The sequence below is a fragment of the Ixodes scapularis genome, unplaced genomic scaffold (assembly GCF_016920785.2).
Source record: "Ixodes scapularis isolate PalLabHiFi unplaced genomic scaffold, ASM1692078v2 PGA_scaffold3__209_contigs__length_174095766, whole genome shotgun sequence".
Classification (NCBI taxonomy): domain Eukaryota; kingdom Metazoa; phylum Arthropoda; class Arachnida; order Ixodida; family Ixodidae; genus Ixodes; species Ixodes scapularis.
Window position 1 is genome coordinate 97,328,195 of NW_024609868.1, and position 18,655 is coordinate 97,346,849.

Genomic DNA, 18,655 nt, shown 5'->3' on the forward strand with positions numbered 1-18,655 from the left:
ATAAGTCCCAACAAGCCAGCTGAGGTACATCCAGAATCCTTTTTATTGTAGTGCTCCAAGCTTGGTACCATTACTTCAAGATTGAAAAGAAAAAGAAAAAAACAAATCGTAGGCCCTACAACAAAACCTGGAGAACTGTCATGTAGCTGTTAGCGTCTCTTTCTCTCTTGCAGTAAACAGAACACAAACTGCATTCTTTCTGCAGCTCAGGGGAATTGGCAGACGAGCGTTACAGTCACTCACAAGGTGATAACGGCAGGGAAGGGCTTCAGTTGTCCAGTCTCCAGCGCCAGCGTTCTACCTTCGACAATGCTTCAATGTATCGCGCACTCGTGAAGCCAAAGCACAGTTGAAGGCACGAAGTGCATGCTGAAAGCTGGGCATTCGAAAGACGCACCCTGCCATTGTCAGTGAATACAGTGCACCGCAGCTCAGAGCACTTGGAGAGAAAGCTTGCGCTACGGAACCAAGAGGTCCTGGGTTCGATCCCCACACCTGCCCGTCTGGGGCCCTAATCTGGACACTTGGTGAAAAGTCATTGCGAAATCTGGCGACTACGATTGGCCGGCGCCGAGGTCAAGTGCACCGTTGGCCAATCACAGCTGCCAGATTTCTCGCAGACTTTCTCACAAAGTGTCCCGATTAGGGCCATCGATGTCTCCGAGCATTGCACGGACGTGCGGTCGAGTATCACTTCTCTGTGGTGCACTTTAAATGTGCCAAGTTATGGAACGTACTGCACTGGCAAAATTTTTCAGGGTGTCGCCATATTCCGGCAGTTTAAGATCACATTGTTTAAGAATCTAATTTGCTTCTTTACCCCTGCACCTCAATCGGAAATGAAACTAGTGCGATGTGCTTGCACAACGAACCGACCTACTAAAAGAAGCCAAAAAAAGAGCCTTTATTCGAAAGTCTCGCGCAGAAAATTTCGGAAATGCCCCGAGACAAAGAGAATAGCACGAGGATGCACAAATATTTTATTGCCTTCTCCCTCCCGTATTTCAGGTGCCTCGCCTCGCAAAGGAGGTGCTAAAAAAAAAAAAAAAAGCTTTAAACGCAGCCACGAGAAATTCTGCCCAAGTTTCCCCTTTGCTACACAGGGTAACCTCCATTTGAATCCCGCTCACCCGCTAAAAAAAGAGGCTGCACGTGCAGACGCAAAAAAAAAATGCCCAAGACGCGTCGATGCGAGCACCCTCTTCCAAGACGTCGAAGGCACGGCACAAACCTCGTGCCGAGACCAAAGACCTTCTATCCTTTTGGAAACTATGCGCAATAAATAAGAGTACTGCTACAAACACACACAACAAGGAGCAGCTCCCGGGTACTTTAGCGGAGGTTTCCGAGCTACGGTCTCCAGTCCTTCGGCCTATCCTAATGTTACAAATTTCTAGACCTCCCCGTTTGTCCCTTAAAAACCTTGCCAGCGGTGGTTTCCCCTCGAAACGCCGCGACACTTCTTTCGCTTGGGCCCTGCCCGGTCGCAACACCGAAACGCCCAAATGCACTTCCTCACTCGAAAAAGAAAAAAACCCAAACAAACAAACGTCATGATATGAAAAGGGAGTTCTTGCGGTAAACGCAGGGTGAATGACAGACTCTCGAGCGCACAGTTTTGTCTTGGTGTTGCCGGGCAGGACTCGCATCGCCCCAAAAAAATGCAGTTGCTCCGCTCGACGTTGCGCGGCGTTCTCGGACACGTCGCGACAAGCGTTTGCGAGACTTCGCGACATCTTCGAAAGCAACATGGTGTTTCACTACTCGGGTCGGCTACCAAATAAGTGGAAAGCAGAAATGACAAAGAAAAAAAAAAAAAGAAAGGGGGAGGGTTAATGAAAAAAATGGTGGCCAGTCTTGAAATGACAGGAGCATCTTAGCGTCGTGCATCGTTTCGGAGCCAGAGTTGCGCAACCAAAGTGCTCCCTGGGGTGCATATATTGGGGAGAGACTGTGGCTGGGAGTGCGGGGAAGGGGGGACAGAAGGAGGCTGCAGTCTGGAAAAGGTGGTCAAGAGACGGGAGAGGGCGGAGACTGGACAAGCGGACAGACTTGTTAGATCTAGGGCAGAGGTACAGCTTAGAGGAAGTAGTCTGGTGTGCGGCGGGTCACATGAGGCTCTCCTCTTCTCGGTGCCGGGTCAAACTGTAGGCTGCGTGAGAGAGGAAGAAAACGCAAATGTTACAGGGTGTCCCACCTTCAAGGCACTTCATAGTGCAACAGGGCACAGCAAAGAAGACAAAAAATTAATCGTCACGAGCCTAACTTTTGCGCACGTCCTCAACGCACACCTTTCACACGCTGGATGCATCAAGGGGAATTTACATACATTCGAGCATTCATGGTCATCGCTGTGATTTCTAAATGGCTGATATAAGATAAAGGATGCTAGCTCTACTTCCTAAATGTACCAAGAGAGCCTGTAAACACATGCCCTCCCCCCTTCTGACTACTTTCTGCCTAAATTCTCAGGGTTTTGCCAGTGCTGTAAAACTTCCCAACAATTCCAGCCTTCACTTGCTTGGCAAGTTGGTAGACACTATTTCTTAGTAATAAAGCTGCATTACAAAACCACAATTTTACATTTAGTCAATACAGTCTTCAAACCAGTTAGAAGAATGCCTCTTTCCAGGAGCTGCCACAAAATGGTGGCGGGTGAAGGTGAACCAAGGAGTGACCACTCACAACGAGTACTTGAGTGAATCGTCCAATTCCATAATGGCTGCCTGGTTTCCACACCGGTAGCAGTAGTTGGGTGCGCTGAAGATGGTCACGACATTCCGGTCATGGCACCAGTTGTAGCCCTGCACAACCACCACAACGAGACACACGTTTGTCTATATTACGCACACGCAGTGAATGACAGTCCAAAACACCAATGCGTCATTTCCCTCTGTGTCATTCAGTCGTGAAATGAGATGGCACCAGAGATGTGACGCCACCTCTAGAACTAATGACAAAATACAACTCACAATCTGATTTTTCTTTCCATTTGCACACGAAATCTGCTTCTTTTTTAATGGAGGCGGAGTGGACACGGGCATAAAGCATAACGCAACGTACACGAACTGCTCTCCTGGCATAAAAAAAGAGAAAGAAATTATGGTGATGCGGTAACTTTCTATTGAGCGCAACCCATGCATGCACATCAACAGGAAGCCAAGCCCCAACTGAAAATCTACAAAAAAAATAAAAGGTGAACTTTTATATCTTACATACCGGGACTTTGTGCGAACATTTAAAAAAATCTCTCCGATAAAGTGGTTAAAAAAATACTTTCTTGGAAAAAAACTGTCAGCCACAACAAGCTGTCAGATTGCAAAAAAAAAAAAAAAACAAAAACAAAACCTAATTGGCAAAATAATCTGAAATTTACTAATCAACTTTTTAATTAGTGAAAATGAACAAAAGTTTACAGTTAGAAACTTGCTCAGCGTCACCGAAAACCCATAAGTAAACTTTAGGAAGACTTAAAGCACAGGTAAGCGTGTGGATGGACTACGAACGTTCCCACTTCTGCAGCAGGCGGAGGAAGGTAGGCCGGAGATGCTAACGCGCAGACAATGACAAAATCATCGGCGTCTCGGGCTTGGAACGTGGAGTAGTCCTTAACCCCCCCAGCAATCGGGGGTTAAGGACTACTCCAAAACTCAAGAATATCCGAGGCCCTGAAATCATTCATTTCGTATTCAAGACAAACATTTCAAGTTAAGGCCCATTCACACACTTGCCTTTGCTTAGTACACCCGAGGATTGAGCTCTTGCGACGTCTCATGAGAAGAGAACACACTGGCCAGCGTGGTGCCGTCTATAAGGTGGCTCTAGAACTGCATTTCACTGGAGCGAAGGTTCTGTTGTATTTGCGAGATCAAATGTATGTATTAAAGGGAAGAATACAGTGTAGACCGCATATAACGTATGTCGCGGGAGTCGCGAAAATACGCACCATAAGCGGTACCGCGCTATAACCAAAACATCAATTCTTAGGCCAAAATACATGGGAGGGGACAACTTACCTTTGTAAAAGATTTTATGTTAGATGAAAAATAAAGCTTAGTTTGAGAAAAGTCTTTATTTTACCAGACTATAGTCCGTTGCAACCTAAGAACGAAGGGCGAGGGTAAGACGGGCCGGGGAGGAGGAAGCAGACAGAATGCTAAAGAGAGAAGGAGGTTTCCCTCTCTTTTCCAGCGTTCCGTCTGCTTCCTCCTCCCCGGCCCGTCTTACCCTCGCCCTTCGTTCTTAGGTTGCAACGGACTACAGTACACTTCTCTCTCAAGTGTGTCACACATTTTGAAAGAAATGAGCGACTTTTGCCTGGCGCAGCCTTTTAACGGCGTCGCGGGTTGCGGACGGACGTTGCGAGCGTTCAGGATTGCTAACCCTAATCACTTTTCTCCGTCTTGAGAGTGCCACCACGACATCGCCGCACGAGTAGGTGGACCTTCCCTTCTAGTACGTGCTGGGTTATCATAGCGACACACAACGAAAATTCACAGTCAAGGATAGCGCTTTTACGCGGAATGATGAGCTTCCACCACGCCGTCTACGACAACGATCACAACCGACGCCATGTTTGCGGATAGAGGAAGCCGGCCCGCGACCGGCATGCAACGCGCGCGAACACTTCTCCTCGACCTGCGATCGGTTTGTCGTTGCGGCTAACTTGTTTCCAACCAGCGCCTCCTCTACAACGCAGCGAAGGGACGCACGCACGCACGCGAACGACACGTGCGTGTGTTTCTCCGTCGCTATGGCAACTGATACCTCTCTCTTCGCTTCTTCGAGCAACCTCCTTGCCCCGCAAGTGCCGCTTGCAGCTAATGCCGTTATCTAGTGTCGCACTGGGAAGCGTGCTTGCAGCACCGCTCGGCCGGCGCGGTCGGCGGGCTGTTCCAGAAACCGAACTATAACCGGTGTTTCCCTTCGCGCGCCTGTATTTTAAGCGGTATGTAATTACATGGAGTTCTATGGGAGGCGAACCGGTGGTTTAAAAAAGCCGCATTATACCCGGTCCTGCACAATAAGCGGTTACGTTGTAAGTGGTCTATACTGTAATAATAGGGAGACAAGAGAAGTGGTGTAACTGAAGTGGCTTGTTTTTGCCAGAACTGATACGGGTCAGCTTTTAAAAAGACGCGCGCGATCGTCGTTCTTCTTTCTGGTCTCCAGGCTTGTCGTCTTCTTTGCTACATTATTATCTATGAGAATTATTCAATCCTAACATTGTCAAAAGATTTCTGAGCCAAGAAAGAACGGTGCTCATAAAACAATAGGAAATGTGCGGAAACTGCACACGGTCCTAAGCAGTCACGAGAATGCACGAAAGAGGCAGGCATAAGAGACAGCACTTAGCTCTCAATGCCAGCAAGGTTAAGCTTCTACAAACAAGCACACTGTCGGCAGCAAGCCCTTGGCTCGACTCCTCGAGTCGGCGAACTGCGACGAAACGTTTGACGCACTGCCAACAGGAGCATTCACCGAGTTGCTCACAATATGCCCGACATCTCACACTGTTGTGGTGCACAGAGACTGCTCTTTAAGTTGACATCTTGGCTAAGACGCTATACTTCTTTTTAATTTAAAAGGCGGTGCAACAATTCTTATATTTTCGGTAAATACCGCTTAGAATTAATCTTTCCTGTTGATAACCAACAAAACACGCGTCAGTTTTCCTTTCTGAACCGAGATCGAAGAAGTAAAACTAGTCCCGTACCTACACCAGTGTTTGACAAACTGTGGGTTGCGACAGTTTCAGCAAGGGGTCGTGAAGCTGCTCGGGAACTCGGAAAAAATGCAAACTTGGCTCGTGTGTGGTGTACAAAGTATGGGTCGAAGCTCAGCATCGAGCCAGAGTCCAGAGTTGCAGCCTCCAAACACCACCCTCATTTTGAGAAACTGTGCTCTAACAAGTTAGTCACTCCCGATAGCATGCATTTAATATTTTGTTAGCGATGGTTTCTAATCCAGCTAATTTGATCCGACCATGCTAGCTGCCAAATAAACTTTCAGCATCAATTCGCTTCAAATTGAAAATTTTGTGGCATTGCGAAAGGCTAGGGGGAAGAAAGCAATGGAACTATTTATATTTTTGGTGGGTTGCAACATATCGGAGTTTGGGAAGCACTGGCCTACACAATGCTGCCAGGGTAGGCCTCGCGGAGAAACTCCAGCGACAGAGGAGAGGCCCCTGCAGGGGACACCCACCTCCATGACGAGCTGATGTGCTCGTGCGACCAGGGTTAGTCCGTTGCTGTGGTTGAAGGTCTCCGAGATGTCCTGGCCAAAGGTGTAGCCCGCCCCCCTCGGAGAGATGCCCCAGCCACCACGGTCGTCCGGGTCGGACCAGAGGAGGTCGCACATCGGGCCCTGAGGGGGACAATGTCGTCCACGGGCTTTGTTTCACTCCTCTCTCTCGCGACGAGCCCCTTATAGATAACCACAAAAAAGCGGCCATTGACTCCAACTACTCTTTGAACCCAGGTAAGCAAGGAGGCTCCCATAACTCAACCGACTACCGGGTACTTTGATCAATAAGATTGTCTTAACCCCCAGTAATGTAAAGACGCAATTTTGCCCCACCGTCCCTTCGATGCGAGTGAAGGTTGCAAGTGCCAACTTATAGACCTGCAGGAACAGCCACTGCACTCACGTAGACTTGTCTGGAGGAGCAGATGACTGTGCAGGCAGTCACAGTGTGCACGCTCATGTCAGAGGAGCCGGCTGCTGGGCAAATTATACATACAAGCTTGCATCTTCCCTTTTCCTTTCACACGTATGGAATCGGGTTCCTCGACAACTTGACTAAAAATTTTCTTTCCAATTTGAGGATTTTTTAAAAGATTCCTCTTGGCAGGTGTCTAGCCAAGGCCGCCGATTCTTGAGATTTGAGGATAGAAAAATTCTTTCAAAATTAAGACCCTGCAAACCGAGCCTAGGTTGCAGTATGCACAGTCCTCCAAGTAGTTAACTACACCACAACCTCTCGGCTCATTTTCCCAGTTAAGCCGTCAGCACTTTGGCTTGGATTGCTTCTGCTCAATGCCTTGTACATAGGGTTCGTTTTTGGGTTTTATTGTTTGCCAACGACTATTTTATTGTCCACTAAGTTTTACCTTGTTCCGATGGTTGTATTGTCCTTCGTGTGCCCTCGTATAGAGTCGCTCTTCCTATTTTGAGCCCCCTTGTTTAGGGGTTCAAAGCTCCCAAAGTCTTCAATGGGTTTTGCCCATTTTCCTGTTGGGGCCATCCAGCTTAACCTTGAGGTTTCTTTTGTGTGCTTTTCTGCATTTAGGGCCGTAACCTAAAACAATTTCAAGAAAAATAAAAAAAAGTATATATATACATATATGAAAAAAAAAAAGCTTTTGTTTGGGAAATGATGTTACAGACGTGAAAATAAAAACAAAACCCAAAAACGAAGACACCTACTTAGAGACTACTATTCCAAAACAGTTCTTCTGCTTCTGCAACTTTATTGAATTCATATAAGGGCCCCCAAAATTAAAGGGAAGTTGAAGTATACTCTGAATGAGCTCCCCTTAATTCCTTTAAAAGGGGCAGTGGTAAATGTAAACTTGTTGAAAGTTCAATACATCTGGAGTCTTGAAACTGGACACGTTATAGGACTACTCATGCACTTGACTCGGGCAGCAAGACAAGTAGCACCTGTCGCCAGTACATAACCTCACCGTAGCACGGTGAGCCAAAGCAAAGACGAGTCGCGAGTATGCTAATGTAACATGGCTACATAAGCTATTGATTCAGGAGAGTTAGTGATGTAGCTACAATTTTGTCTGGTACTAATAGGCCTTCTGAAGCTGTTCAACTGCGTAAACAGAATACCAAGATCCTCACAATCAGCAAAAATCATGTACTTTTCATTAAAAAAAAAAAAAAAAAAAATATCTTTAGGACGTGTTTTTGCAAGGTGCAGTCTGTGAAGGCTGGCACATACAGGCAACCCTTTGGGGTTAATTCTAGGAAAATGCATTGGCTCTTATCTTGCGAGCCTTTACAAGTAGCAAACAAAACAAGAGTCTGCTGACAAGAAGCCAGGGCTTTCCTTTTTCTTGGTCATACCAAAAATGGTAGTTGGTGCTCACTACAACCAGCTTTCCGACGCATGAGCATCTTTGGGAAGGGTTTGGTAAAGTAAAGAATTTTACTTCTAAACGGGACAGACTCATTTCAGCAATATGACTCCAGAGTTTCACTCAGTTTCATGGTCATAAGTGCTCCAGGACAGAGCAAGCCATGTTTCTGGCAAGACACTCAGCTGCAAACTAACATAGGGCACATTTCCGAGAGGGACCTGTTAACCCTCAAAGTGACATGCCCCCAAACAATGACAATGGAGCAGACGAGGACAACGGAAATGTTCAAAGAGAGAATTCCAGAAGGGTGGTAATGCAACTAACGCACGACATTAGTCGCAAGAATGTAGCTAATGCAAACAGTGAACCTCTGGGCTGACTTGTGCACAACAAGTCTCCCTTTTGAAGTCTGCCACAAGGATTGCCGACTTGTTGTCGGATAAACAAGGCCAGCAACAATGCTCCTATATAAATATGTACACCATAGCTGTCCAGCATTGCCCCTTCCAAGCCTACTCACAAACCCTCTTATGTGCATTCCTTTATCTCGGGCTGCCCACTCTCGCTTCTTCGTCAACGCCACATTCCACATAAATCAGTGTGAAGGACGATACGCAGCCTCGGTTTTTTGCAAAGAAGATAACCTAACTTAACGTCCTTCTCTCCTAAACTATGAGCGGGGCTGCATTGGGGCTGAGTAATAAATGGGAGAGGATATGGGAAACGAGCAGACAGGCAAAAGTGGAAAGCACGAAGCATACGTCTGCCTGCCTTTAAACTAGAATGTTGGGGACGCATCTTCGACCAGTGGGTTTAGCATCCCCACCACCTGCGTATCAAAAGTGGTCCCAAAGTTGGAAAAACTTGCCTTGCAGCAGACGGCGCGTCGTGCTGTCGGGCGTCACAATCCTGACGGTTGGTTGTAAAAAATTTAGGCAAAAAGGGATGAGCCAATGAGAGCAACGTTGCAACACCAGGATCACGGCAGGCGACAACGTCGCCGGGCGGCAATTGAGGGACCACGCGCGGGGACGCGATAAACACGCCGGCCAGAGACGCGCTTTGGGCGCCGCGCTTTCAACAAAGTCCGGATATCTGCAACATCTGCGGTACCTCATGAGGCACCTCCTGGAGCCTGTCCAGAGCGCGGATGTGGTCCAGGGTGTCGATGGACGGCGAAAGTCCGCCGTGCAGGCAGAAAATCTGGCCGTCCACCAGTGCCGTCAGCGGCAGGTAGTCAAACAGGTCCGTGAAGTATTTCCACACGTTGGCATTGCCGTACTTGCGCAGGCACTCGTCGTAGAAGCCGTACACCTGCGTGATCTGCCGGCTTTCGTGGTTGCCCCGCAGGATCGTGATCCGCTCCCGGTACCGCACCTGAAACGCCACTCTCTTTTGTCACTGCCGTCTTAACGAGTTCAACTGAAGCTGCTTCGTTACATTCGATTCGAGGCTTAAAAGCAAATTTAGACCGAAGTGGTGATGTGATTAGTCCGAGCCATTTTGGAGCCCCTTTTGGAGCTGCCAAAAGTACTTGTAGAGCATAAGTGCATGTGTCATTTTAATTCATGAGTTTGAAGATCATGTTAAGATATGTGTTTCATGTCTACTTTGCCTCCCTAGTTCTGTGCAAGAGCATGGAAGGTTTCATTCCCTAGCTAGCAGTTTAATTGCGTGTAGAAGCACAAGGCCCGGTAGCAAGGTGCTGATTGATGAAGGGCGGCATGAACAACTAAATATATATTTATTTTTAAAATATGAAATCAAACTTAAACCAAATAGAATATTCCACTGAAATAACATTAGAATATAAAAATTTCAACCACTTAAATTGATTTTTGTTTTGTTTTAAGTTTTAATAAAACTGCAGTTATTAAATTAGATACAAACAAAGCTTTTGTCATTTGATTATGAACATCAAATCAATGGTTACAAAAATTAAAATGTAAACAATGAAAACACCTTAAAAAAAAAAAAAGAAACAAAGCAAGGTCAGGTTATTTCCAAACATGCATTTACTGCTCCAGCTAATTGTGTTTTAATCTACTGTAGTTACTGTACCATCAAACTAATGGAACCCATATAAAGGTAATTACTAAATGAGAGTTGACATAAAAACTAAAGTCTATAAAAGTACACTCACAATATTCAAGTATCCCCAATGAATCTCCAATAGGCACAATATATCGTCAGAATATAGCAATCTGTCATATATACTAGACATAGTTTTATTCAGAAACCGTGTGTAAAGTCTCGCTCTGGAGGAAAGTTTTTATTTTAGTACGAGGGTGCACTGCGGCGAAGCAAAATATGGAAAATTGCGGCATATACACTCCGTGCGGGAACTATAGGGGGCGCTTTGAAAAACGTGCGGAGCGCCTCTAGCGGAGGAGCTGGCGTTCGACTGTGAGGCGCGTTCAGCTGCCTGCGGCGCCTTTTCGCATGCCAAGCTGTGGCGGCGGAAGCGAGCACGGACAAAACTTTTCCTTTTTGAGCGGATAAGTTGAGGGTGACGTTGCATGAGTGCTGGGGCAGAAGGGCATTTAGCTGTTCTCCACTTCTTACGTATTGAGTTTGAGTCGTTATTAGGGGTAATTTCTCTAGTTGCGGCCGAAAAAGGAGTTGGAGCTATTTTCCGAAAAACAAGACGGCCGCCACCATAATTGCTCCGAGTGGGAAATTTATTTCGCTCGTCGCTGTAAACCTAGCACTGCTGGAACAATGATATTTGGAGGCGAGTGAGATGTCCACTAAGTTTGTGCACGAAGAGTGCCAAGTTTCTTTAAGACAGCAGGTGTGAAAGTTATGTTTCTAACTAATAAAGAAATAAAGCTGTACGGGATATCCAATATTGGGCCCAAAATGTTGCGTTATAGTGGGCTGTGCAAAGTGCAGATTTGGGCACACAGGTTCTTGGACTTGACAGTAACATGAAAAAAAAAAAGGTGCCATAGGGAAATTAGGTGAAAATTTGGTTTGGACGGCGTAACTCAGTGGGAACCGGTTTTGACCATGAAAAAGCTGTCAAGAGAATACCACTGGTCGGGGGAGGTGGAGACTTTAGAGGTAGGAAGGGACTCGTGGACTGTACTTCCAATTGAAATAACTTTACGAAAGGTGGTTCCAAAGCCGAGAAAACAAAGTTGTCGGCCAACACACGGTTTGGCCACCAAGGGCTTTTGCGGTCAGCTGTTGTGCAATAACCTGCTGTGCGAGGTGCTGATTTTCGGCGCACAGGTACTTTGACATGACCGTCACTTGGCACAACACTTATTTTAACAAAAAGAGTTGGCATAGCGAAACCAGGTGGAAATTTAGTTTGGGCGGCGTAACTAAATGGGAACTGGCTTTTACCGTCAAAGGCTATCAAGAGAATACCACTCGTCGTGGGAGGTGCACAATTTACAGGGAGGAAGGGACCAGTGGACGGTACTTCCAGTTCGAACCACTTTGCGATAGGTGGCTCTAAAGCCCAGAAAAAAAATTGTTGTCTACAGAACTCGGGGTGTCAGCGTTTCCACATCCAAAAAGGAGGCTGATCAAGAAAGAAAGCACACCACATAAACTTCTATACTCAAACGTCGATTCTCCAGTGATTCCGGGTTTCATTATTGCTTTCTTTAGATTTATATTTGTCACTTTTTTTACCGTTCAAATCTTTCTTCATGAAGTACATATTGCGTGCCATAGGTTTCCGGAAATATCGACATGTGCGATGGGGACGAAACTTCCTTGGAGGGCATTCCTCCAACGAAATTGGCACTTCATACCCGCGAGTGTGGGATGGCATTTAAGTTCGTCCCATCGGCGCAGACACATGTAGGCGTTACTGGTACGAAACCAAACGCAGAGCGCAAAGCGGCTGCGTAGAGTATGTCAGCCGTGCCGACACAGTGGCAGACATGATCGGGAGACCAAATTTCTCGCGTCGTACGGCACGGCTCCATCGTTGTCGCTGTCCCACAAAACGTCGGCCAGGTGAAAAACTGTGAAACTTTGTCTCCACGAGATACGACGCATAACTATTGAAGCACTTAACGACGCAGCACAGGCAGCACTTCATGCTGTGAACCCAGCGCAACCGCACCACTCCGACTTCAATGCGTACCAACGTACGCGGCGTGATTTCGGTTTCGTTTTCTCTGGGGTTCTCACTGCCTACCTTCGGTACCGGCCGCGAGGCGGCGCGCCAGTCGCGTCGCACGGAGTGTATACTACGGGGTCGCTTCACCGCTGAACACCACTGCGCAGTGCTAGCAACGATGCTAGCTATCAATGAGAAGAGACAGCAATCACGCGAAAGACTGAAAAACTTCCGAGCACTGCCAATGCTTGATACAGAGGTCACATGAACATGATATTGTTTGAGGCAATAATCGGAAGTTTCGGAAATGTAGCAGGACACAGTGTGGTAAGTGCTATGGCGCAGTTTGGCACAAATGGCGCAGCAATCGCATCATTGCTGAGGCAATGTGTCAATGCATTTTCTCTATCCTCTCGCTTCCTTGAGGAGTATTCAATTATAGATGCGCTCGCAAATGCACATATTAGGTTGTAATTATGGCAGTGTTTCCCAAACTGGGAAATGATGCCATACATTTGGGGGGGGGGGGGGAGGTTGCGAGGCAGCTCGGGAATTTGGAAAAAATGCAAGCTTGGCTACCCTGCGATGGCGCCGACAAAAACGAAGTACAGGTCACAGCTCCCCAGAATTAAAAACAACAATCAAGCTGATTGCAGGGTTTGGAAACCATAGACCAGTGGTCTCAACTCATTTGAGTTTGGGGGCCAGATATCCAACACCTGAAATGACGAGGGCCAACATGAGACGCGAGTGGGGGGGTAAGGGTAGACCTTGTGCTTTATGCTTTTTGTAAACTCAAAGTCTTGCCAGTGACAACTTTAGATTTGATTTTTTATAAGACTACTTTGGCCCTTGACGTGATGTAATAATAAAAATTACACCGCTCCGCCAACGTGCTGGCATTTCTAATAGAACAACTACACTGTCGTTCCCGTTGCTCAATTCACCCAGGAATTAACTAAGCTCAGCATGTCTCTAAAAACAATCAGTAATATGGCAGTTGCTGTTTTCCTGACAATCTTTACTACAACAGTCAAACAAATACTTGTCTTTTAATTGTGATATCTTTTTGAATTCGAGAATCCCCAGCTCGTAGCTTTATCTTTGCCAGTTGCTCCTGCTGATCAAGAGTTCGTGCAGCCGAAATGCCTTCTTCAGCGAATAGCTTGCGCTTGCAGCCTAGTGGTGTAATTTCGGTACATTACAGAAAGCTGCGAAGCAAAACATAAAGCGAAACAAAGGGTAAATGCACACAAATAGGTATAAACTATGTGAATACGTTAAAAGAGTATGGCTGCTTTTCGAGCGAAAATGAATCGGTGAGAGGAGATCACGATTTTCTAGCGCTCGAGACATTGGGACCAGGACTTGTAGCCGGTTGTCTGCGGGACGCGTCCAAGCAAGTCCAAGAGGGCAAGCGTGTTTGAGACCCCTGCCATAGACATATGGGGAGGCATGATGCGCACTATTCTTTGTGCGCATCATGCCTCCCATATGTAGAGCCAAAGCTACGGGTCTCCAGGTCCAATCACGAGCCGGTTAGAAACTGCGTCGCGTATCGCTCCTACAACCGTGTTGTGGGAGCAATATACCGTGTGGTCTCAAACTGGCCTGCGACTGGACCTTGGCAGTGGGCGGCAAATAGCAATTCCTGCCAAACATTGAGCTGTAAGCCTCACCCTAATCCACAGAATGCGCAAAAGCTTGTTCGGAATAAGCCTCGTGGCTTATTCTGCACATACTGTTGCCAACACTCCGGGTCCCAACACCTTGGCGTCCTGACGCTCCCAATCTACACAAGGCATGCTTCCCTGCCATGCAAACGCCCGATACGGGCACCACAACCTAGAATAACCAGGGCCTGCGTTGATTGGACACGAGGTTCAGCTGACTGCTAACGCAGCGCTTGTGTCCAATCTGCATCTTCGTTCACCGTGATGTCAAAATCCTAGTGCACGGGCTTCGACTGCTCTGGGTGTGTATCGGTACGGGAGTAGCCAAAGGAGGGCACGCACCTTGAGCGCGACCAGGAGGGAGACGGTCTCGACCGAGTAGTAGCCTCGGTCCACATAGTCCCCCATGAAGAGGTAGTTGGTGTCGGGGGACCGGCCCCCGATGCGGAACAGCTCCATCAGGTCGTGGAACTGGCCGTGCACGTCCCCACACACCGTCACGGGGCATTTCACCTCCTGTACGTTTGACTCCTTGGCCAGAATCTCCTTGGCCTGCACGTGCCGGGGAAGAAGCAGGGCGTGAATGATCGTTTGTGCTGAGTGTCTGTGCCCAGACCCTACCATTGGCTGAGAAGGAATCCCCAAGAACCCGATTAGTATAGCTTTGAAATGAGTGCTCGGCGAGTGGAAGAAATCTAAAAGAATGCACGACACATTTTATAAAAATAAACATACAATAAAAATGCTACCTCCTGTAGAGTATATTTAGAGCTTTTTCTGTGGATCCATCTGTCAATATGTTCTGTTTGTGCAAAGGTTTGTTCGGGGCACTGTTCTATATTAATACATTTGGCATTCTTCAGTCTTGTTTCAAAATGAAGAAAAAAGGTGCTCGAGTGCTAAACCAAACAAAGAAATTTGGAAAAGTGAGTATCTCTATACAGTGAACTGAATAGTAGCAGAGCTTGCTTTTTCTTTTGCCCCCTCATATTCCGTTGCCTATGTTGCAGGTTATCGTCACTTTATCTATCAGAAATGTAGTAAGCGTCACGTAAACCATTCCGAAACGGGATTTTTTTTTTGCTTCCACTGCTAAAAGTTGCCTCCAACTAACAGCTGACTACTATCGCTATTAAAGGGTGAAGCACACCTATATTCTAATTAGCTCACGTATTGGGGACAGCAACGAGTGAGCAAAAGTTCGCCAACTACCTCACTTTGGTGCGTGAGTGTGAGTATAAAGGCCCGTTTCACACCCTTGCGACCGAGTACGACCGAGAGAGACCAGACCGGTTTTTAAGCCTCTTGCGATCTCTTAGGACCAGCTTGGCAGCATCACATCCGGTCCTAAAAAGTCGCAAAAGGCTTAAAAACCGGTCTGGTCTCTCTCGGTCTTATTCGGTTGCAAGAGTGTGAACAGCGCTTGAAGGTAAAGGCTACCCAGAAGCACTGAATCAAATCACCTGCATGTATTCCTGAATTAGCATTAGATACCACTGGCTGCCTTTCCGTGGCATGTTCTGTTTAGTACCGAAAGTACCATGGCCCATAATACGAGCAGGAAAAAAGAATTCGAATTGGTAGTTGCCACAGTATTACAACCTCAGGTGATAATGCAGTATGTGTACAAAAAGCACAAAACAGAGTGCAAGGAAGTGCCATTAATTCGCATGTGATGCCACTTAGATGATGCTGAAATCATACCAAAGGCAGCATATGCGCTCCTGCTCATACTGTGGTTGGGAGTACTGGAGGTTGCCTTCAATTTTATGAAACCTGGATTGGCTTGATCAAAACACACAATGCTACCGGTGTAACACTCGCAACAGCCGTCACCACAGGGACAGCTTTCTGAGGCGATACAGCCAAAGCTATGTATGCACATCTTTTCCTTTGTTTGAAAAACCACACTAGGTTAGCGCAATGAGATTTCGGGAGCAAAGAACTGTGCCTTCTTGTCCACACTGCTTTGGGTAGACTGGCCGTGGTCTTTAGAAAGGCAGAGTACTTAGGCTCAAGAATGTGACCAGCAATTACACTGTATAAACTCGTGACAAAAAGAAGGTGGATGATAATTAACACTTCAACATTGTCACAAACAAATCACTGGTCCCAATGGAGGAAGCGAGCATTGAGGGAAAGTAAACAGATTAGCCACATCGGCAACAGGCACATCTTGCAGCAGTAACAGTTGGGCTGACATGCCTCCCTTATGTCGTAATGACGTTAATGGCTTCACGCTCATGTCGTAATGACATTAATGGCTCCAGAGCTCATCATATAGAAATTTCACTTCGATGATTGCTTTCCATGCCAACATTAGCCATTTGTGAACCCTTTCTTCATCCTTCTCTTTCTAACACGGCAGGGGCACCGAAATGAAGCTTACTGTGGTTGCTTGCCACTCAAAGGAAATTTTCACCCTTGTGTGGAATTCCCAAGCTAAATTGATACCCTTGAATATATAAAGCTTAATGTATTCATGCCATGAATCATCAAAGCAACATCTTTTACATATTCCTTTTAGATTCTCTGCCGCTACATGTTGTAGCTCGTTCATTGGCAGAACTTCAATTTCCACTGTTGAAAACAATGTTGAGTTCTAAAGGAATTTTCGAAATTTAAAGTCGACCACTCAGTGACTGTGCTTGTTGAGTCATTTTCGAGTGACAGAAATGGAGTGATACACTTTGTCTGTTTTGTTTGTAAAACCAGTAAGAAAAAAAGTGAGCTGACAGAAACACAAAACATTTGACACAATAGACCCTTTCCGGAATTCAGTCTGGCCACTTTGATCACTATCATCACCTGAAAAATGGCATTTTACTGATGAAGAATGAAGTTGAAGATGCTCCTAAGCAGATGATTCGAGGCCTATACGTTCTACACGAAAGCGCGACGTGAAGCAGGAATTGGATGCAAGAGCTGCGTAAGCATTCATTTATAACTCGGGCCCAGTCAATCTGTTAGCAGTACACACTCGGCTTCAAAGCCCCTTGATGTATAGAACTTTATCAAGGCATCTATGTGGGCTAGCACTTCGTTCTGACTGGTTGCATTTTTTTCGCCATGAACATTGAAAACAATTGAAAAAGAAATGTACAATGAAGCACACATTCTCGTTTAACACTGACTTGCAAAAGTGATGGTGCCCCATAAAATAATGCCGAATATAGATCCCCCCCCCCCCCCCCCCCCCCCCCCATTGCCGCCATTAGTATGGTAAAAGTTAAACTGCCATTTGCATCCCCAGATGGCAGTTCCGCATCCCCAGATAGAGCTGCACACATCCCGAAAGGGTCTATGTGTGCAGCTCTATCTGCTTTAAGAGACTCCCACACAAGTGTAGACAGACCAACAAACTATTGTTTTCCACTTACTATCAGTCAATGTTGCTTTCAAATACCCCCTAGCTGCAAGGGGCACCCTTCATAGTCCAGATTACAAAACTGAAGTCCCAACGCACGTACACACATGAGATACCGGCAACCTTGATCTGATTGCGCTCTAATCGTCAGGTTTCAAGACTGTGGAGCTTCGTCGCTCCTTTGTCCTTCGTACAGATGCCACGGTTTTCGAAGTCGGTGTGCCTACACCTCAGAATTGCGACGGTTGTATCAGGGGTTTCCAAGGTTCTCACCAAGGCTGGGGCATCGTTGCATTGTTACGACTGTCCGTTCTTTTTCACGAGCTATGCCAAACCACCCACGGCAGAGGTCGTCGAGAGAGTAACAAAAAAGCGAAGCTGGCTGCAACACCGGTAGCACACCTCCGGGAATACTCGGTTCGGCAACACGACCCGAGGAAAAAAACGTCTCCTAACGATCACCAGCGACGAAATCGTGCGGCGGACAAGATCAAACAAATATCAAGGCCCTCTTCTTTTGTTGTTTATCTCCTCGCCCATCGAAAAACAAGTCCGACGCCGCTGGACGGTCAAGAGAATAACCTCTCGCGCAATGCAAGAGTCAGATGGCTGACCGATATTCCGCCTGTCGACAATCGGAGAATTTTTTGTCGCACTCGGGTCGTACGCACCAACGAGTATCGGACAAGGAGTGCCGAGTTGAACAGCTACATCTACAGCAAACATGCCTAGACTGCCTCCCTTCCGCCTAACTTAGGCCTACTGCTTGGAACGCGGAGATTTGAGGTCGGAATCACGGGAACCGTCCGTGACCGAAGTACCGAGCGAGAAAACCTCGATCGTGACCATCGAGAACTACCTTCGGACAGTAAAAGATGATCTGTAATAAAAAAAGGCGCGGCTCTTGGCGGTCACTCGCGGTAATGGAACAAACGATGCACAACACGCAGGACGCCGTTCTGGGAGGAACCGTGAACTTAAAGTCAAAGCGAGGTTTTTTTTCGTAGTGTCGGTTAAGGCGCCTAATAAATTCCGCGTCAAATTACTCAAGTGCCGAATGGTTTTGCCTTCTCACCTTATCACACAGCGTCTTCACTTGGTTCTCTGTCAACTGTTTGCACTCATTGAGTTGTTCAATCCAGGCGTCCAGCTCCTTTAAGGCTGCTTTATCCTCTATAGACATGCTCGAAACAATTAAGGAACTCCACGTACTTTACGTGGTGTCTATGGTTTTCCTCTGTAAATAACCGTTCACTGACACACAAGTACCAATTAATCTACACAACCGGCCAGAGCGACTTCAAAATGGCTGTCGAAACAAGAAAAAAACAAAATGGAAATGACGTAAAAAGAAAAGGACATTTCTTGTTAACAGTAAAAAATATTAAACTTAAAATAATATTGCCACTATTAATTAACATAAATATTAAAATAT

General features: G+C 46.6%; 1 protein-coding gene across 1 annotated transcript; it reads right to left on the minus strand.

Annotated features, from left to right (window-relative positions):
- Positions 1-20: 20 nt before the first annotated feature.
- LOC8041094 (serine/threonine-protein phosphatase 2A catalytic subunit beta isoform) lies at positions 21-18,564 on the minus strand. Its single transcript, XM_002414397.5, has 6 exons — positions 18,296-18,564; positions 14,196-14,405; positions 9,210-9,473; positions 6,208-6,369; positions 2,686-2,804; positions 21-2,152 (listed from the first exon to the last, which is right to left on the minus strand). Exons 1-6 carry the CDS (start codon positions 18,401-18,403, stop codon positions 2,080-2,082), a joined length of 936 nt encoding a protein of 311 aa, XP_002414442.1. The 5' UTR covers positions 18,404-18,564; the 3' UTR covers positions 21-2,079.
- Positions 18,565-18,655: the final 91 nt, after the last annotated feature.